Below are 24,768 nucleotides of genomic sequence, written 5' to 3' on the forward strand. Positions count from 1 at the left end.
TAGCCTTGTTCTGAAGTACAAAGTCACAGGAAGATGGGGCTTTAAATGTATTAGCCAGAGTGTAGGTGCAACATATCCTTGTTCAGAGCTTCTTATTGTGCTATCAGAGACACTGCTGAATTGTGGTGGATGGAGAATAAAGACAGTGCTGTGTTTAAAACAGAAATAATTGAACTTACTTCCGTCAGGCTCTTATCCAGAGTAGATAGAGCAGATGCTTTTATCCTCAGTCATGACTTCTTGCATGTTATTTACAATCTGGAAACCTTTAAGTTATAGTACTAGCTAATATAAGTAGAAAAAAACCTCTTTAAGGAATAGAGATTATTAAGTCTGGAGCCATTTCAGTCCATTTGGAAGGATCTGTATTGACACTTTTTATCTGGATGCTGTGGAGAAAAGCAACTGAACTCTGGTCGCAGGAAGCTGTTTGCAGACTGGCTAAAGCCTGTTCTTCCTTCTCTGGTTTTTACTGAGTGGTTTTTGCCCTGGCTTCATTGTCTTTCCAGGAGGGACCTGGACCAGGGCAAGAGCTCAGTATCTGGTGTAAAAGCAGGATATCTAAAAGCCAGAGACTTCGTAGCATAGACAGTGAGTGCTCAGAACCAATTATCCACTTTATTTTTGAAGCATAAGCAACAGGGAGATGTGATGATATCCAGAAGTTTTGCATAAGGTTGAGAAGCTCAAGCACAGGAAATGCCCAGACCTCCCCAATAACCTCCACAAAAATCTTTCTGTTGGTTGTGAGTAGCTTCATCAGAGACACCACCAGGTTTCCAGGTGGAGGAAACCTGAGCTTACTTTTGGTTGAGGAAAGCTGTGTTTGCCATTCCTGCAGAGTTAATATGTGGCAACATCTGTAAGGACACAATGTCCCCACAGGGATGTTGGCAAGCACAGCTTACAAGTAAGTATTAATTGTATTAGAAGATTGTACAAGATAATAAATTAGGTCTTGTAAGAGATTGCATCAACTGGGCTACAAGCCTTTCTATATGGATAAGGGGAAAGATTAATTTTTTTTCAAAGCCTGGGCAAATAAAAGGCAACAACCAACCCACATTATTGCAGCTTTCAGCAGGCTGCTGGGTGGAGGTTTGAGTGATGACCACTGTTCTTGGATGCTTCAGAAAGAATAGGACTAGGTTTGGAAAGCATGTGGGTGAGGCCAGAGACCTGAGTGGGTTTTTTTGCAGGGCTGGGAATATCTTAACCAAGGTGTTTACTCTGCCTCTTATAACATACAATTAAAAGAACACTCCTCTTTGAGCAGCAGCATGATGAGAAGGTGATTCTTATGGTGTTTATCATTTACAATTGTATGAATGTTAACATGACATAAAATTGATTCTTGTTGGATGAAGGTATCTTGGTCTCCAACGGTCTCATCTGGAAACAACAGAGACATTTTGGAATCGGAGCTCTCCGAAAACTGGGAATGGGGAATAAAGGAATGGAGCGTGGGATACAAACTGAGGCCCATTACCTGGTTGAGTTCTTCAGAGACAAAGATGGTACGACTTTGGCACAGTGCTTGGGAACTGACACAGAGTCTGCAGGACTCTGAGGGCAAAGACTGTTTTTGCTCCAGAATGAAGTGGGTTTGGGCACATCTTAGATTTAAAGTGCAATCGAAACTGTACAGTCAGACCTCAGCAACAAACAAAAAACCTCTAAGTCTGGGAGTTAAAGATTTGATGCCTTGCTGTCCTCATTTTTGAATGAGGTTTATCTTTTATTACATTTGCCAGTGAATTTTGTGTTTGTGAGTAACACAGTTTGTGAATAACAGTCTAAATACCATAGAGGGCATCTATTATAAAATGTCACTGTGATCTTGCTTCCCAAATAGCAAAGGAGGTAAAGGAAGTGCTTTGGAGATGAATGCTTTTCTCTGTCTGCAGGAAAAGCTGTTGACCCTTCCTTCCCCATTGTCCATGCTGTCTCTAATGTGATCTGTGCTGTGGTTTTTGGACATCGCTTCTCCCTGGAAGATGAAACCTTCCGTCAGCTGATTGAGGCATACAATGCTATAGTGGCTTTTGGGAACAGCCGCATTTATTATGTGAGAAAATTACTTATTTCATATGCACCTTATTTGTTTATTGAGCACATTATTTATTGCAATATAATTATACAATGATCTATTATGATAGTTATTGCATTATTTAATACTGATAAAAATGTTGACTGTGAATATGAACTGGACCTGCAGTGCTTTGGGTTTGACATAATGCAGTTATGAATATTACATTAATAATCTTTATTAGAATGTCCCAGCAAAGGCAATATGCTTGGGATACTGAACTTTTCTGTAGGAGAAACACCAAGGTTGTTAAGGTGAAAAGGTGATATTCTTTGTGTGAGAATGAAAGAGAATGAATTTTTTTTCCTGTGTGCTAAGGTAATAGAGATAAATGTTTATTAATATGAGATTTATTATTAATAATACATGTTACATCTATCTGCAAAAGCAGATTATTTTGTTGGTGAATTAACAGTGGAGTTATGCAGTAAGAATAGGAAAGATTCCAGGATGGAAACCGTGTTGTCTTTAATTTGGAGTTTTAATGTGTGTTCATGTACTCCACATGTACCCAACATTTCTCTTTGGTGACACGGCATTTTTCCAAGAGAAATTAATTCAGCAATTTAGCACCAAAAATGTCCACACTGTATCTCTATCACCAGTCTTCTCATATGGTTTTCACTTACTGCCTTTGTGTTGAATGCTTGCTCCACAGATCAGTGAAATTTTCACCTGGGCTGCAGAGCGTCTCTCAGGATCTCTACAGAAAGCAGTATTTTCACGGGATTTTGTTTGTTCCTTTGTAAGGCAGGAAATCAAAAGCCACAGGGAAAAAGGCAGAATAGGTGAACCAGAAGATTTCATTGACTTTTACCTGGATCAGATAGAGAAAGTGAGTAATTCATGCTGTATGTAACACAGATCCTGTCATAAAGGGTTCTCTGTCCCTTCCCTACAGTTGTCTGTACACACCAGCATTAGTACAGAGCTCTACAACTACAGTTTAAAAACCCTGCTGTCAAAGTCAAAATATGACCTTTGAATAGTTTGTTCAATAACTTGTTCTAGTAGTACACATTATTTACATTGGCTTGTTGTCATCCTGTGGAATCCTTAGTGAGGGCTGGGCAGTGGGCGGTAGGGAGGACCTTGAAAAGGTTGGGGTATTTAGATGGCTGCCTAATTCTGATTCTTTGTGCCTTATTAATATTTGCTTTTATTATTTTTGTGCTTAGTGGTACTGTATGATTATAAGAACAATTTTAAAATGATGGCAAAAACATAGCATAAATATTTTGAAAGGGTAACATATATATTATACTTTGAAATGTGTTTTCTGCTGTGGAAGTAAACAGAAGGTAGCATAACAGTATCGAGGTACTTATTTGAGGAAAGTCTTTGCAGAACCTGTGTTCTGCTCAGGTACCTGTATTTTTCTCTGCCCTCCAGAAATATTTTTCCTTTAAATACAGTGATTGCTGTCTGTCTCAGTGCTGTTACACAGATGTACCCCATTTTACATTTCTCCTTGACACCTGTAGACTAAAAATATCCCGAATTCTACATTTGATGAAGACAACATGGTGCAGTCTGTTTTTGACCTTTTCTTTGGTGGCACAGAGACCACGGCCACCACTCTGCGTTGGGCTCTGCTCTATATGTTGGCTTATCCTGACATCCAAGGTGAGTTGTAGACACAAACATGGGTATGATTCAAGTTGAAGAATTAACTGTTCTACTTTTTTTTTTTTAGCTAAGACCAAGTTTTTCTTAAAATCAAGTTTTCCTTTTTTTTTTTTTTTTTAAGATTATATTCTTGAGGTTTGTTTTTAATAAGCCAGTGTTGCAAAAAAATTTCAGAGAGATATTTTAAAATAATTTCAGGGATGTTCAGCTTCTGACAGTGAATTTTGTCTTGCTGATTTTTGTCAGACTGTTTCAGTACTGTAAGCATATTTTTTTCATTCTTTTGATGCTAGAATGCTGGAAAAACAGAACCCTGTGCACACATATACCTTTCAAATGCTGATAAAATAAAAAAACTCTCTGAGCTTACTAGTTTAGGTTTTAAGTATGAAATCTGACCTTAAGCCCTCTAAGACTGTATAAACTGTGTTAGTTACTGAAGCTGAGATAACAGCCCAAAGAGATTAACAGTTGGTGATGGTGTAGTAATATTTTCCTGTTTCAGTTCTCAGCATTACATCAGTTTGTTGTGATGGCTTCCTTGCAACACCCTCATTAGTGTGCTGTGAGTCTGTATTTACCTAGAGTAAAAATAATAGCTTAACTGAATTGATCTCTTCATAAGAAGTTTTTGTTTCAGTTAAAGTTGGCTCCTCTTCCTTTAAATATAAAGCTCAATAAATCTGTTGGGTCTGAACACAGAACCTATCAACTAGGAAATAGAGTGTAGTAAAATCATAACTGTATAGATATAAAAATGTATTTAGAGTTTAACATACCGTAAGTATAAATTATTTATATATTGTAGTTTTTTCTATCAGTACTATAATCCAAAAAGGAAATGAAAGTGCTGTTTCATGCTAAACAGTGTTCTTATATCTATAATGGATTTCTATTTTTTTCAGAAAAAGTTCAGAAGGAGTTGGATGCTGTTCTGAGTCCCTCCCATCTCGTCTGCTATGAGGATCGGAAGAAGCTGCCGTATACAAATGCTGTGGTTCATGAGATCTTACGCTTCAGTAGCATTGTTTTAATCACGATTCCTAGAGAAGCAGTGAAGGATACAACTGTTTTGGGGTATCGGCTTCCAAAGGTACAGATATCCTTTGTGTTCCAGTGTGATCTTTGGCCGTGAGTTAAGGTCCTTGCAGTTGTGTTTACCACTAAGCCCTTTTCCCTCCAGTTCAGGATGGATGAGTGTTGGTGATGGCACTGGCAGACAGCACTTCTCCCCTGCCATGCCCTCTGGCCTGTGACTTTTCTCATAAATGACTGACAGTGCTTGCCAAAAGCCCAATTTCACCCCAACTAAACTAGTGTTCTGTGAGAGTGCTGATGGTGTACTTTCCAAGAGGGTGTGATTTTAAATACTTTATAAGCATTTGAGCTCTTACACTTCCACAAGACCACAGAGAAGACTGCCCAAAATGGACAGTGGTGTCCATAGGGAAGGTGCTGCAGACTATTAATGCCAGGATATTGTCTGCCATGTGGACAACTGAGAGATGGGATGTTTTCTTCATTGGTGATGTCTGAGACAACACTAAGCATTTACTGCATTTACCTAGTACTTCTTTTTCTTATTATCACCTCTCTGACATCATATTTGAAATATAATGAAGATGTTTTCCCACAACCAACTTCTTCTGAACTACCACCTAACAGATTGGAAATAAAGGCACAAGAAAGAATACAGCAGGGAAATCCCTGAACCTGAAGTAGTGAAGTTTCTTTGCTTATTTGTTTTTTGAGAAAAACCCCTCAGAACTGTTTGAGATTCATTTTCTTTTTCCTAATAAAATAATCTTTCATTTCTGCGACCTCCCCATGTGCAGAATTATAGCTGGGATCTGTTTGTGTCCTTTTCTTCTTAATGTCTGAGAGTCATAACTGCACCAACAACATCTTCCTTTCAGGGCACTCTAATTACAGCAAACATAGACTCTACTCTTTTTGACCCTGACTACTGGGAGACTCCTCACCAGTTCAACCCTGGTCATTTCTTGGACAAGGATGGAAATTTTGTGACCCGAGAGGCCTTCTTAGCCTTCTCAGCAGGTAGGTGCACTGAGAACTGAGCCCTCTTGTGTGGGTTAGGTGAAGCTGTGTAATTTTGACTGTGGAGAAGGCCAAAGGGGAGTATAATCCCAAAGTACAGAAGCACATGGTTTTCCCAGGCCAGAAAAATGACTGACTGCCAAAAAAAGTTGCTTGGTAACTGTATAAAAACTTGCTCTTAGATTTTTGTGAAAATGCAGAGAAAGTAAAAGGAGTAAGGCCCTAGAATTCCCAATCATTTGTGGACTTGAGTCCTTACGCTGTTGTCCCTGGTCATCCTCTGCATATGCCAGATTATGCTCTTACAGTGGCTGTTCTGTGGCAGGCTGCTGTGCTGGAGCTGATTTATTTTGTATAAATAATTCCATATTCATGAGTGCAGAAAGATGAATAGAAGATCCAGAAGCTGGATCAAATACATCCCAGCTGGCTATGTCTTTCTTGTGGAGCTTCTGGAGTCACTCTTTCACCAGTGTGGGAGTTTATAGAAGCCTTAACAAACAAAAGCTCTTGAGTATCATGCCAGGAGGGAATAGCCTGGTTGTCAGAGCCCTCAACAGAGATGTTGAAAACGTCAGGCTCAGGTTTCTGGCCTAAATTGGGCAGAAGAGGAATTTGAACATTAGTTTCTCACATCCAAGTCGAATGAGCTAACCACTACATTTCAAAGTTTGTCACTGTCTGTCTCTAGGAATTATATCCTGCACAGAGTTAATTAATAAATTGGGAAGAGATTTTTCTGTAACAAGTTGTTTTCACTGAAAGCATTATGTGGGAAAATGTTTCATCAGATGTAGAATGTCTTCTGTATTCTGATTTTTCACTGTTATAAGCCTGTTCTAAGTGGAAGCTTGAGAAAACCTAAAGATACTTTCTTGTTTTTCTTATTTGGAATCAAGAGACTGAGAGTCCATTCATAGAACTGGAGAGTCCTATAGGTTCATGGCTAGGCTTTGCGAACGAAGATTTGGAAAGGGCTCTACCCACGTTTGTTACAAGTGCACTGGTGGCTAAAAAGGCCGAAGAAACTTCTGAGAAGCAACCTTGGTATCTTTTTCTGTAATCCAAGCAGGTCCTGCAAAGATGGATTGCAGACATCTCAATTGTTTGCCCAGTTCAATCTGAGAGGAAAACATCAAATTCAGCAAAGCTCTTTGTTCCTTGATGAGGCTGAGCAATGCTCCTGTGAAAAGCTGGGAAGCAGGTTCTGGTTACAGACCTCGCTGGGGACTGATTTCTCTTTCCCTTCGCCCTCTGCAGGCCACCGTGCTTGTCCGGGAGAGGTGCTGGCCAAGATGGAGCTTTTCATCATCTTCTGCAGGCTGTTGCAGACATTCAAGTTCACTACACCAGAAGGAGTTAAGGAAGTCAACACAGACTTTATCTTTGGGAGCACCATGAAACCCCATCCATACAAGCTCTGTGCAGTTCCGCGCTAGGCTGTGAGGTGTTAGAGATTTAAGAAAGAGGCGTGGCCACAGGTTTGCTGATATTTGTGCCACTTTTATGGCTTTCATTTTTACATCAAGTTCAGTGTGAATCTGTCCTTGCTGTGTTATAGGGCTAAGAAGCCAGCCTTGAAAAATTCTCTGCTTTTCCCTGCTTCTGGAAAATGTCTGTACTTCTTTTTCTTTCCCTGTTGTGTTACCAATGAAATAAACATAGACAATTGTCTAGTCTTACAAAAATTCGTCAGGAATCTTCCTGGAGGGCGAAGGAACTTTAAAGCCAGATGCTGAGGGGGCTTCCCACATGTTCTCAAATCCTGGTGTATGGGAATGCTGTTCCCAGAGGTGGTGGCTCTGGGCATTGCCAGAGCCCCTAGGTATGGTTGCATGGGAATAGAGAGTAGTGGAGGGGAATCTCAACTGGCTGTGAGGCAGCTGCTTTGTCTGTTTAGCTGAGAGTCATGGGGAAATGATTACTTGAAACTGAAAGCAACAGAGGTACAACAGCAGAGCCCTTCGTTTGGGTGTGAGGCTCCTGACTTGTGCTGAAAGCAAAGGTAAACTCCTGTTCCCTACTGGAGAATTGCAGAGGGGAACCCCACTGCTGGGGAAACACAGTGGGTGTAAGTGGTAATGGAGCAGTGAGCTGGCCTGAAAATCCCATGAAAGAGGGAGCCTCTCACCCTGTGGGGTTTGTAATGACCATGATGTACAACAAACTGAGTTGGCCATGTCTCTTTATGGATGCTGTGGGAAGATGGATAGGGTTAAACCTGGAGGGGATTCAGAATTTTACAGTAAAAAGGAGCTGCAGCTCCCTGGATGGACTGAAGCCAACGTGCTCCCCAGCACAGTGATAAACATCTACTCAGAGAAACAGAACAGAGTGTGGAACAACGTGGAGACTGCGTGGCCCCCTCCATTCTAATCCCAGCCAAATGGGAGAGCATTGTGGTACTGAGACCATGCAGTACCTGTCTGGTAAGGGAGAATCAAGATGTTCTGCTGATGAAGACAACAACCATGTCAAACCCCCTCCTCAGGTGCCACAGCACGACCATTTCCCCCCCCCCCCCCAGTTAGGTACACCAATCAGAAATAAAAGGTATTTATGACTAGAGCCACTCAAATTCCACCCAAACATAAAGAAAATAGAATAAAAGTAAGTTGGGGATAGGGGGAAAGTGGGATAAGACTTCCACCAAAACTGCTGAGATCAGTCAACAGGCTGAGTCCCTCTTCTCCCCCACCAGAGGGACACCTGGGGTGAGAAATATACTCTACATGCATTAAATGCTGCTTTTAGAACTAGAGCTTTTGTTTGTGCTTACCCCATAGCATATTAGTAGATTGTTTCGTATCAGAACTTGTGCTTACTTAATATATGTATCAGTAGATTGGTTTAAAACATATTTTTGCAGTAGACAACTATCACCGACAACCTTCAAACCTTATTAATCTGTCACAATTTGTATTAAAAAAAAGTGTTATTCTATAAACTGTTAAAGTGAGTCCTTGCAGTTGCTGGCAGTGGATAACACCAGTTGCAGGACCCGCTGAGGGGCCTTGGCTCTGCTGAGTTCCCCCTAACAAGGGAGATCAGGTAACCTCTGATCTTGTGAATCTCTCAGTGAAGGGTCTCATTATGAGATGCTGACAGACTGTCTGACATCAGGGTCTCCACTTTCCTAAGGGACTGAGAAACAAAAATCTAAACTCCCACTTTTCACATGACAGATGCTCAAATGCACAGTTAAGGGGACAGCTTGCAGTCCTGTGGAGCAAAGCTTGGTACCTGCAAAGGAGGAGCAGGGTAGGAGACATTGAAGTGGTGTTTCCCAAAAGCTGTGTGTGAATCAAAGTTTATGGGAGTTCTGTGTGAGCACGGGGCAGCTGCACACAAACAGCCTTCTGACAGGAGCCTGTCAGCAGAGCTGCTGAGTTTGAGTGCATGCTGGGAGGAGCAGTGCCCAAGCAGGACTAGTGGCAGCAAGTGCCAGAAGCCACTCTCACTGTGAGGTTGGCTTTGTTACCCAGCAAGATTTAAAATTCAGGATCAGAGTGAGGACTGCTAGTAGGTGTAGCACATGCACTGTTGCTTTATCCATTTCTTTTCTTGAGGAGAAGGCTTCACAACTGTTATTGCAATTATGCTTCAAGAATTGGTTGTCATTGCCCTGTTTATCCACCATGTCAGACTTTCCTTAATATAATATTATTGGTTTAAAAGATGTGTTTCATTTTTGTGAAGGAGGACAGTATCCTAAGTGTTAGTACTCTTTTCTCAGGCTTCTGGGTAGGGGCCTAGGTGCTTTTATCATGACTCCCATTGATCTGAAGCCTGCTGCTGCTGCAGCTACTCATTGCTTGGCAAAAGAGATGTGTTAGCTCAGTTCGCCAAGCACATCAAGCTGATGTGGCTCTCCTGCTCTCTAATCCATTTCTAGCTCTGTGTGGTGCTGCACTGTGTGGTGTTGATGTAGACTCTGTCAGGAGTGGAGGGTGGGTTGCATGAAGCAACTGGGTAACTGGTGCCTGCTGTGTTGACACCCAAGTCTCAGGCATCTCAGAGTATAGGACAAATGAGAGACTGAATAGGAGGAAAGGTTTAGGAATAGACAAATGGGATCCACATTGCTTTAAATCTTTTTTCACCTGAAGTATCTTAAGAAAGACCCCAGTGGAGATAGAAGTCCTTTATACATTTTTATAAAGGAATGGTATCTCCATTGTGAATTTTTTCCAAAACCCCCAGGTTTTCCCTCTTCAAGAGTCAGGTTTTGTTTACATGCTTCTGCTGCCTCATTTCACAGAATCATTTAGGTTGGAAAAGACCTCTGAGATCATTGAGTGCAACCTCTGAATGAATAAAACCCTGTCAACTAGACCATGGCAATAAGTGCCACCTCCAGTCGTTTCTTGAACACCTGCAGGGATGCTGACTCCACCGCTTCTCTGGGTAACCCATTCCAATGCCTCACAACCATTTCCACGAAGAAATTCTTCCTGATGTCCAACCTGAACCACCTCTGGCACAGCTTGAGGCTATGTCCTCCTGTCCCATCTTTTGTTGTCTGGGAGAAGAAGCTGACACCCACCTGGCTACAGCTTCCTTTCAGGCAGTTGTAGAGAGTGATAAGTTCTCCCCTGAGCCTCGTTTTCTCCAGGCTAAACACCCCCAGCTCCCTCAGCCACTCCTCATATGATTTCTCTCTAGCTGTTGATATCTATCCCTGTCAGACAGTATCTAAAAAGATGTGCTTTCCTATCATCACCCCTCAGGGTAGGGCAGCAGGCAGGTGAGGCAGGGAACATGTCCTGAAACCCTGTTATTAACGTGGGAAGGTGAGCTCCCTCTCTGAGTAGCTGCATCCAGTACTTTCCTGGCCATGAGCTTTGTGAGTGGGAGGTGGGGATTATTCCTGAAACTGAATTTGGGGCATAGAGTGTAAGTAATGGGGTGCAGACAAGCTGCCATGAGGCTAGTAAGGCACAGGCCATGGCATGTTTCAGTTCCAAAGTCTAAGCAGAGGGCGAATGGATCTTCCTCCGAGAGCTGAAAGGCACAAAGAGAAGAGAACAGGCCAGGAGCTCTCCTGGGGAAAGGGAAAGCAGGAGGATTCACTGGTTAGAGGGATACCTTTCTGTTCTGCTGAGCTCTAACCCCTGCCTACCCAAGGATTCAATTCTCGTGGAAGGTGAGAATTGAATTGATCTTATCTTACCAGGTTTCCCTTTTCCTGGTCCCCCAACACCATCTTGTATGAGGAGGAAAGCAATTTGTATTCCCTTTAATGTCTCTTCCAAAGACTTGGCAAAGCTGTTTGGCAGCTGCCTTTCTAAATGCAAGCAATTCACATCGAGGCTGCGAGGTACAATCACCAGAATGTGGCTAATTTGTGTGGAAAAGTCAGAGTAAGTCTGGAGAGCCAGGGGAGGTGCAGAGTAGCCAGCCAGGACTGTTCAGGGGCCAGATGGGAGTGCAAGTGCACAGGGCAGGCAAGCCTCGGGGGCTGTGAGTGTCCTCTCAAGGAGACTTTGGAAAATACTGAATTCAGAATTGGGAGCAGTTTGAGATATAGAAAGCACAACACCAGTGAAGGAACTACAAGTCATACAAGTGGTCTCTGAAGTAGACAATTCAGTTCCTCAGTTTGATCCCAGCTCTCAGTTCAACTGCTGGCCAGCAACACTGGGCAAAGGTTATCTCTCTGCCTCACTTCTAGGGTAAATCAACTTGCTTCACACCTCACAACTTTTGGTTTTAGCTGTGCCAGCTCCATAAGTTTGGCATGTGAGCAGCAAGACCGTCTTAGGTGACTTCCCAGAACGCCACACGCTCCTGTCTAATTCAGATGAGCCGAGTCTAAGCTAGTGCTGTTCCTGCGCAAGCGCCAAAGCTGTATTGTCTGAAATGCCCCACTTTGCAGAGCTGGATTTGCTCAGGTGCATGAGAGTGCTTGTGAAAGAAGCTCACAGAGGCAGCTGTGCATCATCTTTACTCCTGCTGCAAGCAATTCAGTGGGATTAGCAGAGAGGCAGCTGGAGGAGGAGGGAGAAATTATGCTTTCTGCTTCGTCATGAAGACCATGCAGCCCCACTTACCCGTGCAGCTGAACAGGGAGTCTGTGGACACCTGGGTGTTATGCCATTATAATCATCAAACTCCTGTTACCCAATGATTAATTTGAGTACTTAACATTTTATGTGCCCCAGGCACAAAATTAAAAGGTTTGGCCAAAGACCTTACTATACAAATACAAACCGTGAGGAAAACCAAAATATTAAAGGAGTAGCAGAGAACATCAGAGTCAAACAATAATATGGGGCAAGTGAAGGGGCAGTGCATGTGGTTGGTGCACGTGATGGCTACTGATCAGCCTGAACTTTCATTAACCCCACCATCCTTGGGTGTGAAAACTCTTGGGAAATTTTTTTTATTTCTCTGTTCTTGCAAGAGTTTTTTTATGAAACTAGAATTGTGGGCAAAGATTTTTGTCACAGCAGCTGTCATGGCACAAGGAGGTAAACAATAAACCTACATTTTGCATCCCTTGAAGAAACAACGATTGACAGATTTATAGGTGCAATGTGAAGGAGTGATGACATATACGCTTAAAAATAAGAACAATTAATTCTCTGGGGTGGAGAATTAAAGTGATAAAGAGGGAAAGATGGAGAGGCACAGAAATTTCAACATCTTTTTCTCTTCTTAGGGAGGAACCAGCAAAGCAAGATAAAGTGGGTCTATCCTCTGTCTACAGAGCAGCTGTCCAGAGACAACGTTGCCGTGTAAATCAGGAGGGAAATGGTAACAGTGAGTGGAGTGCTGGTATTTTTTGTGGTGTCTCTGCTGATTATACAGTTCCTGAAACTGCAATGGGTGCGAAGACGACTTCCCCCTGGACCAACTCCATACCCCTTCTTTGGAAACCTGTTGCAGATGAACTTCAGAATTCATCATGAGAACCTTAAAAAAGTATGTATTTTCTGGCAATTAATTAGTAGACTCATAAGCTGATTTGAAAGAAAGTGTGTTTAACATAGTCTTATTTTGAATGCTAGGGAGGGATTTATTCTAAATTACATAAATGTGAAAATAGGTGGAGATGATTAAAATATCTGTTTCTTGGTATGAAAATTTGCACTTACAATGAAACAAACAATTAAAACCTTATGTGCTTACGAACAAAACCATACTGATGATAATAGTCCTGCCTTACACATAGGAAAAAGACACATTTTACAACAGAGTCTTTAATTCTGTGTAGCCTTTTGTATCTCTGTTTTTGCACTGGTAATTCTAAGTATTCCTTGAAATTGCTACTGAGGGCATATATGTTTTCAGTATAGAAAGGATGAGGTTTTTTATACTTATTCAACAGATTTTTTGAAAGATCTTAGAATCAATTTTTTTCTGACATACAATTTGGTCAGATTTTCACAAGAGACTTCAGTCTTCTGAGCATGACTGAGCTTTTAAATGACTGAACTAATTCACTGTATGCCTATACTCAAGCCCTTTTTTAAGTCCAGTTGTAATGTCTAGCATTTCTAAAGTTTGTACCATGTTGTTTTGTAATCCCCATACATATATATTAAATATTTAACATTTATGTGTATAAGTAATATCACCTCATTTTCCCTCTTTATATTCAACCTTCCTTTTCCCTGGTTCTTCCATATCCTGCCAGTTCTTTGCTCTTGAGCTGCATATTTCAAGCCAAAGTAGTATTATTCTACAGCATAAAATAATAGGCAGTGCCTGTCTGCTGCCTCTTCTTCTATATCTGACCCCCCAAACCTGAAGAATAGCATTGCTCATCCCAAGATTTCAAAAGACATGAATTAGTCCTTACAAAAATGAAATTAAACACAAATGTGCAAGCATGTGCATACGCATTTTTACTCAGTGTGCATACCTGTTCCCTCTTGTTTGCTCCCAAGCAGCAAAATTTTGTACTCCTTTAGTCCTGAATTTCTTGGGATGTTTTGGCAATACCCCCCTCTTCCCAGGCCATTCTGCTCCACAGACTTGCTACTTTTCTAGTTCCTGATCAGCAGCCAGGGCAAGGACTGTCTTGCCCACTTCCAGTGATTTTTGCATGCATAGCATTTGAAGACAAGGCTATCACAGCTGAGTTAGAAAGGAGAGGGTGATTCCTGCATCAGTCACCTTCTTGGCTGCTTTTGCTAGTCTTGATACACAAAGGGGAATCTGTAGATGGTTCATGTCAAACTCATGAGCTAATGCTTTCTTGTAATAAATAGTGAAGATGTAAGAGACCATCGACAATGAGTTTGAATTGTAAGACATGATAAATAGCATTTGCAGACTTTGGCAATGTTGGCTAACGTTTTAGAAACATCTTGATCTTTAGTAAGTGAGACTTTAGATAGAAACCTGACTTCAAACTACATAATATGCAAAAACAGATTTGCTGCTCTCTTCTCAAAGTCAGTTACTCTTGGGGCACCTGCCAAGGGAAAGGATCTGGTTTATTTTGTTTGATTTAAATGTACTGGTTCTTACCCATGTTGTTCTGATGCTGCTTTGTTCTACAGATGGCCAAAATTTATGGTAATATCTTCACCTTATGGGTTCCACAACGTCCTGTAGTTGTCCTACAAGGGTTTCAGGCAGTGAAGGAAGGTCTGACTGTTCATGCTGAAGATGTTGCTGGAAGGCCCACAGGAGGTCTCTTTCACTTTGTGTCACATGGAAATGGTAATTATTATTCTCAGAAATTCTTTTCATGCGTTCATTCCAACCCTAGTTTTGGAAATTGATTTAGAGCCTCAATGCCCTTAATTTATAATTGGGAAAAAAGTTTATTATTTTCATGAGTTTTTTGAAACAGTTCTATTTCTGGTTCCAGCATTATTGTTGGAACAATAATGGCACCATAGAAGTAATGTGAGAGTTTCTATACAGGAAATAGATGGCTAAACTGCAAGAAGAAAGGAAAGAGGAATGCTGGTGAAAATTTGAAATAATTAGAATAAAAGAGCAGCTCCTTGGATGTATCGACTGTATCAATTCATTAATTTATAAGGTATTGACAGCATTAATTCATTATAATCCCAGGTGTTATGTTCTCTAATGGCCATCTCTGGAAGCAGCAGAGGCGTTTTGGACTTGCAACAATGAGGAAAATGGGAGTAGGGAAGAAAACCCAGGAGTATCGGCTACAAGAGGAGGCCTGTCATTTGGTGGAATATTTACAGAAAACCAATGGTATGTGACTTGGTGGGCAGGTCGGTCTGTGCAGTGGGAGATTTTGCTGAAGGATGGTTTACCATTAGCTTTTCAAACTATTTGATTACAAAAATGGATTTAAAGTGTATATGCAGAGCTGAGTCTCAAAGGTCTGTATCATGTGACCTGCACGAGACATTTCCTTGCAGGAGTGTGAAACCCCACAGCGTGAGCTTAGAACTGGAATCTCCTATCTGGTTGTATATACTGGTATATATAATATACCAATATGTATATACTGGTCCCTATCTGTTAGTGCTATTACTTCTGAATCAGCTTTACATTACTCATGGCAACAGCATCAGGGTAAGAGCAAAAAGTAACAAAATCAGTGTCACAACACCCCATACTCCTGTGCAGAAAAGAAAAACAAAACATAAAATATGAAATGCTTTGATCAAGGCTGCACAACCCTGTTCTCTGCTCTGGTAAGTGCAGTGGAAAAAGCTCAGCTCACATGGCTTGTGGTGAAGCTCCTCAGTAAGAGAGAGAATTTGTTCAGATTGTACTGCTGAATAACAGGGTGAGTCCATAGGTAGTAGGCTCAAATATTCTATCATTATATGAGCAAAGAATAGGAGGTGGTTCTCAATTCATCTATGTGTTTAATGTCTCATCTGACAATTTTGGTACCCTGGTTATTGCCAAACATGAGATCTACTGATGCCAAGGTTCGGTGGAATCTGGCCATTTTTGTAATTATTACTACTAATTCCATTCCCACCAGCAGTTTTGCGTTTTTTAACCATCAGTGTGTTTTAGGTGTCTGAAGTTACTTTTTGACTCGGGCTTTTTGCCAACAAATTGGGATTTGACATCCAGTGAACTAATTAATGTCAGAAATGTTTACAAAATGTTATCAGTTCTCCTGTCAGTGGGTAAAGCAAGAACAGTTAAGTGTTAACAGTGAATGCAGTTCATTGTTTTACAGGAAAACCTCTGGACCCCACTATGCCTGTGGTTCATGCTGTCGCAAATGTGATTTGTTCTGTGATTTTCGGACATCGCTTCTCCAGAGATGATGAAAATTTCCACCGCTTGATTGAATCCATCGATGCCATAACAGCATTTGGGAACAGCATCACTTTTTTTGTGAGGAAAATTAGTTTTGTTTGTTTGTTTGATTGATTGATTTCTATATATAGGCAATGAAAAAGGCAACTTGATTGTTACTTCTATAACAAAAATAAATACTAGTGCACCTGGAATTGCTGAAGTATACATCTGAACAGTACTTCCAGATGCCTAGTTCAAAACTTGTTTCAATTGCTTATGTTTCATCATAGGACAGACATTTGTTGTGTCTGTGGGACAGAGATGGAAACACATAGGTTTGTTACGTGTCTGGGAGACATACAAAGGACTTTCTTGCATAAGCACTACCTGTACAACTGTGATGTTTGAAACAGTCCCTGAAACTCATCAGTAAAATACAGGTCCAAATATCTGAAAAGCTCAGAAAAAGACTTATATTAATTTCTGTCTGACAAAGTGGCTTTCTTCATTCTGGTATGATATGGCTGTCAAAAAATGTCAAGAGTCATATGGGTCTTTACTACTTCCTTCACTACTGCTAACTAACTTCATAGAAACTGAAGTAGAGCAATTGTTTTGTGCAAAGGTAACATGTCATGAAATTGCTTAATGGTAGTTTTCCCCTATAGCTTTTGGCAGCAACACCTGTCCCATCTCTGCACGTCCTTACAAGAATTCAGTGGTTTGGTCCACTGGAGAGAAAAATTCTCTCTTGCTTCTGTGTGTGCAGCTGTGACTGCAGCTGCCAAAGCAGTGGCACAGATGGCCTCAAACAGGGGCAGTTTTATAATGAACAGTATTTGAATGGAAACCACAGTACTGTGTATAGTCAAAAAGTCAATTTACCCATGTATGAGGCAGCTGCTTCTGCAGAACTTGCTGGAACTCATCTGGCTTTTTCACAGTCTTGCATGATTTCCACCATCTCTGACTAACTGGAAACTGCTCTAGTCAAGGTCCTAGAGAATTTGAGGACTAATTCAATACTTTTGGTAAATAAGCTAAAATAAAACTACTTATGATTTTTTATCCCAGGAGATGCAGGTTGAATCATTCCTAAACTACCTTCTAGCCAGGGTAGACACAGGTTCAGCTATTTCCAAGCTTCTCTCAGTAGGTATTTTTATAAACTGTTCTTAAAACATCTTAATTGTGTATCAACAGCCAACAAAAACATTCTAGTCCTGCATTTCATTCTGTCCTGCTCTCCACAGTGTTTTCACAGGGATGTACAATCCTTTAATGATGGGCTGTACTAATCTGTTTTCCTGGTAAGTGGACAGATAGTGTCAAGTAAAATTATGCAGTAGGATGAAGAAGAAATACAAGCCAGGAATCTGAATAGGCCACAAGAGAGATAAATCTTTGTCATGCAATTGCCATTTAAATAGATCAGCCCAGAAGTTATGGCCAAATGCATAATTTAAGCTGCAGTAATTCTGTAACTGGAGGGACATGATGCAATCTCTAAAAGGGGAAAACAGAAAGTGAAATGAAATAGAGGAATAGAATTCACCTAGGAAGTGTTTTATTTCTTCTCTGCTGAGATGTGGTTTTGTAATGGTGTAAGGACAAGAGTGTGAATATGTTTAGAACAATGAATAAACAGAAGGGAACCCCCCCTCAGTATTTCTATGTCATTTAATTGTTTTGCATATCACAGGGGTGTGATACATTTGCTTCTCATCTATGAGAAGGTGATCTGAGTAAAATCTCAATGCATTCAGTATTCTGCTATAAGAAAATAAACCTGGGTTTGGATAGTTCTATTTTCAGTCAGCAGATGTGTCAAGGAAGTCAACCTGGATCTGGTTTTTTTTAGTGATGAAATAGAAATATGTTTGTTGGATAAAGTGAGAACAGGGACATGTTTCATAGGAGGTCCTTGGTACTAAAGGTGAGCCTAGTAAAGAATTGGGGTACAGAGGAATTTAATTTATTCTTTGTATATCACATTTGTATATTCTTATAGTATACATATATGTAGTACATATAATTTTGTAGTATAAAACCAAGAGAAATTCTGCTCAAGAGAAAAATGGGATTTAGAAAGGCTTTAATGACATGTGGGATAGGCACTATCCTTTCAGTCTAATGGGGAAGATTCAGTCATCAGTCTTTCATTTGTTTTTATCACTACCCAGAAGCCTGTATAGGATTCAAATTTAGTTTGCTAAATACCACATATTTATAGGTAATACCACATATCTAAAATATCTATTTTATAGGTGTATGAACTGTTTCCCTGGCTTACAAGTCATTTCCTAGCAGCATATAAAGAGACTAAGTCCAAGTTAGATTTTGTGAAAGCTCTATTAGCAAAGGAAGTTGAAAGCCACAAAGAAAAAAGAAAAGCGGACGAAAATCGAGATTTCATCGATTACTATTTGACTGAGATAGATAAAGTGAGTATCTCTGGACTCCTCTCACACTTCACTAACAACAAGCGATTTTAAGTGTTCCTTTGATTATAATGATATCTAATATAAATATAGAAGTATACAATTTCTCCATAGAAAACCTTATACATAGATGAATGAAAAAACCTGACAGTAAATGATAGCAGCAAGAGGAAGAAGTAATAAAGTGAGTTAATTTTCAGGTAGATTATCCATAACTACAATAGCAACAGATCTGCATATGGTTAAGTTACAACTAGAAATGACAGTTATGATGAGATTTGCAGCAGGAGTAGAAAGTATGTACAGTAGTAACTGTGTCATGGCTGAAGAACAAGATGTGTATATGGATAAGATAAATTGACAAGTGTATTGGAGAATATTAGAAAATGGTTTTCTTTTATTCAGAAAATTTTATTTTCTAGCCCTTTTGTGGTTTTGTGGTTTATGTGGATTTGTTTGTTTGTTTGTTTATTTTGTTTGCTTGGTTTTTTTGTGTGTGCCTGTTTTTTTCTTTTGTGGGGGAAGGAAGGTGAGGGCTTTTTGTGTAGTATCAGTAAATACTCCTGTGAGGTGGTTTAGTTCTTTTTTTGTGTGCCATAACTTTCTTTTCAATTCATATCTGCAGACTAAAGGAGATGCTGAATCTACTTATGATGAAGAAAATTTGATCCAGACTATTTTTGACCTCTTTATAGCAGGTACAGAAACTACAGCCACCACTTTACGTTGGGCATTGCTCTTTATGGCGATTTATCCTGACATTCAAGGTAAGCACATCCAAAGAGGTCTCCAACTCTTTAGCAATTATACAAGTTCAAATAGTAGCAGTGCCTCTTCAAAGAATAGTAGAGCAACTATTAGAGTATAAATCAGGTGAACTGAACGTATCTGTTTCTTGATGTATCCTTTCTAACATACAGGCCAGTTATTTCAGGTTTTGTTTTCAAGAGATCTACACAGAATGCAAGACGTGATTAATTTAATGAGATGGAGGAGTTTAGTCTCAGACAAGATAAATTGCTCCATTGCCTCTCCACAGACAAGAATGATTAGACTTCCACTGAGGACAAGGTGGAGCCTTCAGGTCATCCTTTTAAATCCATGACTGCTATTCTTTGATTTGCTCCTCATTTTTTGCAGCAGAAATAACTAAAATACAGTAGATGTTTCTAATATATGTGGTTATTCCATCAATCTTAGAACTTCAAACACAGATATCTAGGTATAAACAGATGTAAAAAAATACTGGGTTGAGTATCTTGAAAATGTGTGCTTTTAATAATGATATTAACAGAAGAAAGATACAGGTTGGCAGAGTAAAATGAGTGAAAAGGTAGAGTCAGAGTGTATGAGATAGAAAGGATTAGAAGGTATATAAATCACTTCAACAGCCTCATATTTGAGAGTTTAAGCTTGGTACCAGGCACAGCAGGAGCCTGGCAAGTAGAAAATAGTGGAAGTGTAAAGGAGAAAGGATCTCCGATTTTTGTTACAAAACACTGCTCCAAAAGACCTAAAATTTGAGACTGGGTTGCATGTACTGAATTTTCACATGGTCTCTCACCCTCTCAGGATATATTAAAACATTCATAAGTTTCCTTGGGCGATTCTAATTGCAATTATAAAGGCTGTAGTATTAATAAAAATTAATCAGAAATTGCCAACTCAGCTCATATTATAAGTTAAAAAAAAAGAAGTTCTTGAGAAAAAGTAATTAAATTAATTAAATTAATTAAATTAATTAAATTAATTAATTAATTGTGTAACTGCTTCCAAAGGCAAGTAATTACAGAATAGCAGTTAGGCCACCTGTAGACAACAAGCAAAATCTGTGTGCTTCTAAGTGAAGAATAATCCTTGATCAATTACTAAACTTCTCTCCTAATACACAGTTAATATTTTTTTCCAGTTGACTCCCTGCTTGTAAAAATAAATACTAATAAAAATATTTTTATAAATTACCTTAGAGCAGTAAATGTAACAGGAACCTACATCTTCTTATAGAATTACTTAATCTGCCATTGCTATTTTTGAAGTATTATTTGGGTATACAACCTATAAACAACCTTAACGTCAGATTTTACTCAGATCATCCGTATGGGAAGTTGAAGGCATTCTTTTTTATAAAATATCTTTTTCATCTTGTTGGATGCTATTATGACTGTAAAAAGCAATAAGAAATATTATGAATGCAGACTTTATAAATTGTTGGTTGTATATTTAAAGCTGAATATTCCTCCTTAGAGAAAGTTCAGAAGGAGCTGGATGCTGTTCTTGGTTGTTCCCATGTATTTTGCTATGAGGACAGAAAGAAGTTGCCCTATACAAACGCTGTAGTTCACGAGATCCAGCGATACAGTAATATAATCTTAATTGCACTTCCCAGACTGAGTCTGAAGGACACGGAGCTGCTGGGATATCATGTTCCAAAGGTACAAATGTGCTGCATATTTGAATATCTTTGATTTTGGTCCATCAGATGATTTCAGACAGGCTTTTGAGGGTTTTTCTGATTAGGGACATGAACTCTTGTATCCTCTGTGTTCTAGCAGTGCCCCTAAGCTCTGACTGTCTCTGTTGGTGGCCTTTCACAAGGAAAGGTGCACTTTGTCCTAAATATTAGTAGATTCTAAAGTGGTAATTTCTGTTCACACCCTTGTTCCTCTTTTTTCAGAACACCGTAATTCTTGCAAATATAGACTCTGTTCTGTCTGATCCTGGAAAATGGGAGACACCTGATCAGTTCAACCCAGGCCACTTTCTGGATAAAGATGGAAACTTTGTAAACAGAGAAGCGTTCTTACCATTCGCAATAGGTATGTGCACTGCACAGGGATTTATTTACTCCTTGTGATAACAACTCAAGATCCATTCATTCCCCAAAATAACTGGAAAGGCACCCACGAAAGGGTGTATACACACATTCCACTGCCCTAAAGATCTCCGAGAAGGGAGAGGTCTGACTGTACGTGGAAAAGATAGGAAGAGAAGGAATGACACATGGAAAAGTTTTTCTTCGGAGACAGATCCAATTTTTCTTGGAGAAGAGATCCAATTATCAAAGTAGTGGCAGGAGAATCCATGGTGCTAGGAAGACTGTAAGTGTAAACTATATCACCCTGGTGATCATTTCTATAACGTTTTCCTGCCCGCTGTAAATATAGATCAAAACTTTCTGTGGAAACAAAAGCAGCCTTTCAGTTCTGAACCATTAAATGACAAAGTTAAGAGAAAAGGACAAGGTCTGCAGAAAACAAGCAAATGAGCAGATTAGAGAGGGAGGTATGGTAGAAATCCTTTGGTTGATTGCCTTTTCTGTCTCTTCACAGGGCAGCGTGTGTGCATGGGGGAGCTGTTGGCAAGGATGGAGCTCTTTATTGTCTTTTCCACCCTGCTACAGGCATTCACGTTCACCCTTCCAGAAGGAGTGAAGGAAGTCAACACCAAGTTTGTTTTTGGGAGCACGATGAAGCCACCTCCCTACCAGATCTGTGCCGTTCCTCGGTAGGAAATGGTAGAGGCAGGGAAGAGTTATTCTGTAAAATTACTTCTGTATGTGAATTCCTTTTTCCATGTCTTCAGATTTTCTTTCCTCTTCGTTTAGTTAATCACTACCCTGAAAAATGTTTTTCAGACAGTTGCATCCTGAGGATTATAATTACGAAGAGTTCATATTTTGTTCTTTCTTTCTGTTTGGAAAATCTTGTTAAATTTCTCCTGATGTGTAACAAATAAAAACATTAAGGGAAGAATTAGAATTGGTGCTTATTTATTACCAGATGGAAAGAGGATTTACAGGGAAAGAACCTGAAGCAAGGACTATAAATTGAAAGATCTGGGCATTCTTTCTCATAAGCCACAGAGGCATTTGTGGAGATAGGCTCAGAGGTTTTCCAGTCTGTCTCAGGATATTAGTGGGTGCAGGAGATATAGGAAGCTCTTGGAGGAAGCTTTCTAGAGAGACATAATATTACCTGAGATAACACTGCCTCAGAATGATATTGTTTGCTGTTGAGCAAGCTTGTTGTATACAAGTCTATCCTTGACACCTGGCAGGACAGTTCAGGGTTTCAGCCACTAAAACAGGTGAATTTCATCCCTTCAGATGAAAATAGAAGAGCAGCTTCATCAGCCAGTTCTGGAGAGCTTTTCTTAACACAGGCAAGGAGCAAGATTGGAAGACAAATGATAACAGTGAGCAGTCACAGTGTTGATAGTTTGTCCTTTTTGATGATCCCACTGGTTGCCAGCAACATGAGAATGTCTTCTTCATGACAGGTCATCGACTGGTGGTGATTGCTCCAGATCCTCCAATAATTTATTCAGCTTCATTACTTTTTTAGTTCTTTAATGAATTCCTGATCACAATTAGCTGCTTTTACATCAGTCAGCATAAATTAGGATATCATGACCAAGAGAAGATTTGGCACTACTGAAGAATTCTTGAAGCCCTTTATAAGCCTGGTGACTAAGGACTTTGCAAAAGTGGATATTTAAGATTTGGCAAATTTGCTTACTGGCAGATAACAAGGGTTTTTTTTTTTTATGGCATTGAGATACGTTCTTCTTGTATGAGGTGAAAATTGGATACTGTCTGCCAACACAGGAAGGATTATTTTTATACCCTGATTAGCTCACAGTGCCATCTCCAGGACTGACATCATTATCACAGCTGTATTTGTTTCAGGTACCTCTGCCTACCTTGTGTTTTAAAGCACCCCGGGCTAACAGGCAGGGATGTGTGAGATCACTAATCTGCATACAGGATGAAACCTGGCTTGCCAGTTTCTTCCCCTCCAGGCTTACCTTTATGGGATGGTTCAACCCATGTCCAGCATGTCCTGACAGGCAGGTGATTGTTATGAAGTCCCCTCATGCTCAAACTGCCAACATCCCCCTGGCAGTAGCTCTGCACTGGTAAGAGGTGACTCATTTGTATCCAGCTGGACAGCAAGAGGAGAGGCAGCAGTTTGCCTTGAGCAAATTAAAAATCACTAATCCTGAAGAATAGCCGAAGAAATGCTGCTGGTGGTTGCATTTAATAATTATGTAGAAAATGGAGCCTAGGCAATCTCATAAATACATTTTCCATCAAATAAAGTAAGATGAATCCCAGATTCATCTGTAGTCTATACCAACCCACAGTCATCTCCCTTTTCCAGTGTGAGAGAACCATATTCCAGGCTAGCTCCAGCTGAACACTGGTTAAAGTGTCTATTGAGCTCAAAACTAAGTAGGGTTTGAAGCTATGGAATGTCATCCTGGAGAAATATGTGGGAAAAATTAAGTGGACCTCAATGTTTCAGAGTTTCACATTTGAAACTCTGGCAAAAAAAAGATGGCCCTGGAGAAGTGGGAGATCTAAGGTGGTTCTTGGAATTTTTGTTGTCTGCCATAGAAATATAATGTTAAAAAATAAATATATTCCGTTTAAGCTCTCAATTGTTACCTGGTGGAAAGAAGGATGGGAATTTATCGTGGTTTCTTTGGAAGAGAGTTGTGGTACTGGGTAAAAAGGAGATACAGAGAAAGTCCAGCTGAGTCCAAAGAGAAAACTGGTCTCTGACCAGCATGCAGGAGGAAGGCAGAAGGGTGATGGGGTGATGTGATGCCACTGGTGCCTCATACTGTGGTGGGGAAGCTGTCTTAGGAGCCGCCAGGCAGAGAGAAGGCTGTAGCTGCTACCTTGAGTGGGTATCAGGGAGGCAACCAAGTTCTCACAGGCAAATGTGGCAAAAAGACCTGTGAAAAAACACCTGGACAGGTGTCTGGAGCCAAGCTGAGGGGAAGGCAGGCTGCTGGCTCTCTGGGGAGTGGTCTGTGCAGCCCTTTGGAGGGAAAGGCTGCTCTGCTGACAGAGCAATTTCTCACAGTGGCCACTTCACATGGGATGGAGGAGGGCTGGGTCTTAGGGTCCTTTCTCACACTCACTCCCTTCTCCAGCCCAGTGGAGACTACAAGTGCCAGTCTGCTTTCTATCCAGCTCCATTTCCTGCCCTTGTATTTTTTCTTGGCTGCTCCTGCCCCTGTGGTGTGCCCCAGCTTTAGACATGGAGGGAGGACAGGACTGCTGCCAGGACAGGCATCGTGCAGGGGAGCAGAGGGCCAAAGTCAGAAACAGACAGGAAATCTTCCTCCCTCAGGAAAACACCACCAGGAAAAAGGTTTAAAGCCTCTTGAAGTGGTCAGAGCATGAGAGGAGACACAGATCCCCTGATCAGAGGGATGCTTTAGCAGAAATGATGCCAAAGGCACAAGGAAGAGCTTTGGGCTGGGATTAAGAGTATGATAAAGGATGTGACAAGGGGCTAACAAGGGGCTGGAGGGTGTTTGGATACCTGGACTTGT

General features: G+C 40.5%; 2 protein-coding genes across 4 annotated transcripts in view; both read left to right on the forward strand.

Moving 5' to 3' along the window:
- LOC103758245 (cytochrome P450 2J6-like) overlaps nt 1-12,528 on the forward strand; it is a 27,123-nt gene extending 14,595 nt beyond the window's left edge. For 2 of the 3 annotated variants that reach the window (XM_008924492.3, XM_029960790.1), the window contains 7 exons: nt 1,368-1,517; nt 1,908-2,068; nt 2,748-2,924; nt 3,574-3,715; nt 4,624-4,811; nt 5,635-5,776; nt 7,037-7,612. In XM_008924492.3, coding sequence (XP_008922740.2) covers nt 1,368-1,517; nt 1,908-2,068; nt 2,748-2,924; nt 3,574-3,715; nt 4,624-4,811; nt 5,635-5,776; nt 7,037-7,215 — 1,139 coding nt within the window. In that variant the 3' untranslated portion in view covers nt 7,216-7,612. Of the gene's footprint in view, nt 1-1,367; nt 1,518-1,907; nt 2,069-2,747; nt 2,925-3,573; nt 3,716-4,623; nt 4,812-5,634; nt 5,777-7,036; nt 7,613-12,440 lie in introns of those variants that run through there. The other variant, XM_018075021.2, reaches the window with a different exon arrangement.
- Nucleotides 12,529-12,532: 4 nt separating this feature from the next.
- Nucleotides 12,533-22,004, forward strand: LOC103758246 (cytochrome P450 2J6). The gene is made up of 9 exons (XM_008924493.3): nt 12,533-12,703; nt 14,290-14,452; nt 14,813-14,962; nt 15,915-16,075; nt 18,247-18,423; nt 19,046-19,187; nt 20,665-20,852; nt 21,095-21,236; nt 21,750-22,004. Exons 1-9 carry the CDS (start codon nt 12,533-12,535, stop codon nt 21,926-21,928), a joined length of 1,473 nt encoding a protein of 490 aa, XP_008922741.2. The 3' UTR covers nt 21,929-22,004.
- Nucleotides 22,005-24,768: the final 2,764 nt, after the last annotated feature.

Source organism: Manacus vitellinus, unplaced genomic scaffold (genome assembly GCF_001715985.3).
Source record: "Manacus vitellinus isolate BGI_N305 unplaced genomic scaffold, ASM171598v3 scaffold_29_pilon, whole genome shotgun sequence".
Taxonomy (NCBI): domain Eukaryota; kingdom Metazoa; phylum Chordata; class Aves; order Passeriformes; family Pipridae; genus Manacus; species Manacus vitellinus.

Excerpts from the sequence above, each read along its gene's own strand:
- LOC103758246 (XM_008924493.3), top strand. The coding sequence starts at position 12,533 with ATGGTAACAGTGAGTGGAGTGCTGGTATTTTTTGTGGTGTCTCTGCTG. Across the intron at positions 12,704-14,289 it reads ATCATGAGAACCTTAAAAAA|ATGGCCAAAATTTATGGTAA; the intron begins GTATGTATTTTC and ends TTTGTTCTACAG. Across the intron at positions 21,237-21,749 it reads GTTCTTACCATTCGCAATAG|GGCAGCGTGTGTGCATGGGG; the intron begins GTATGTGCACTG and ends GTCTCTTCACAG.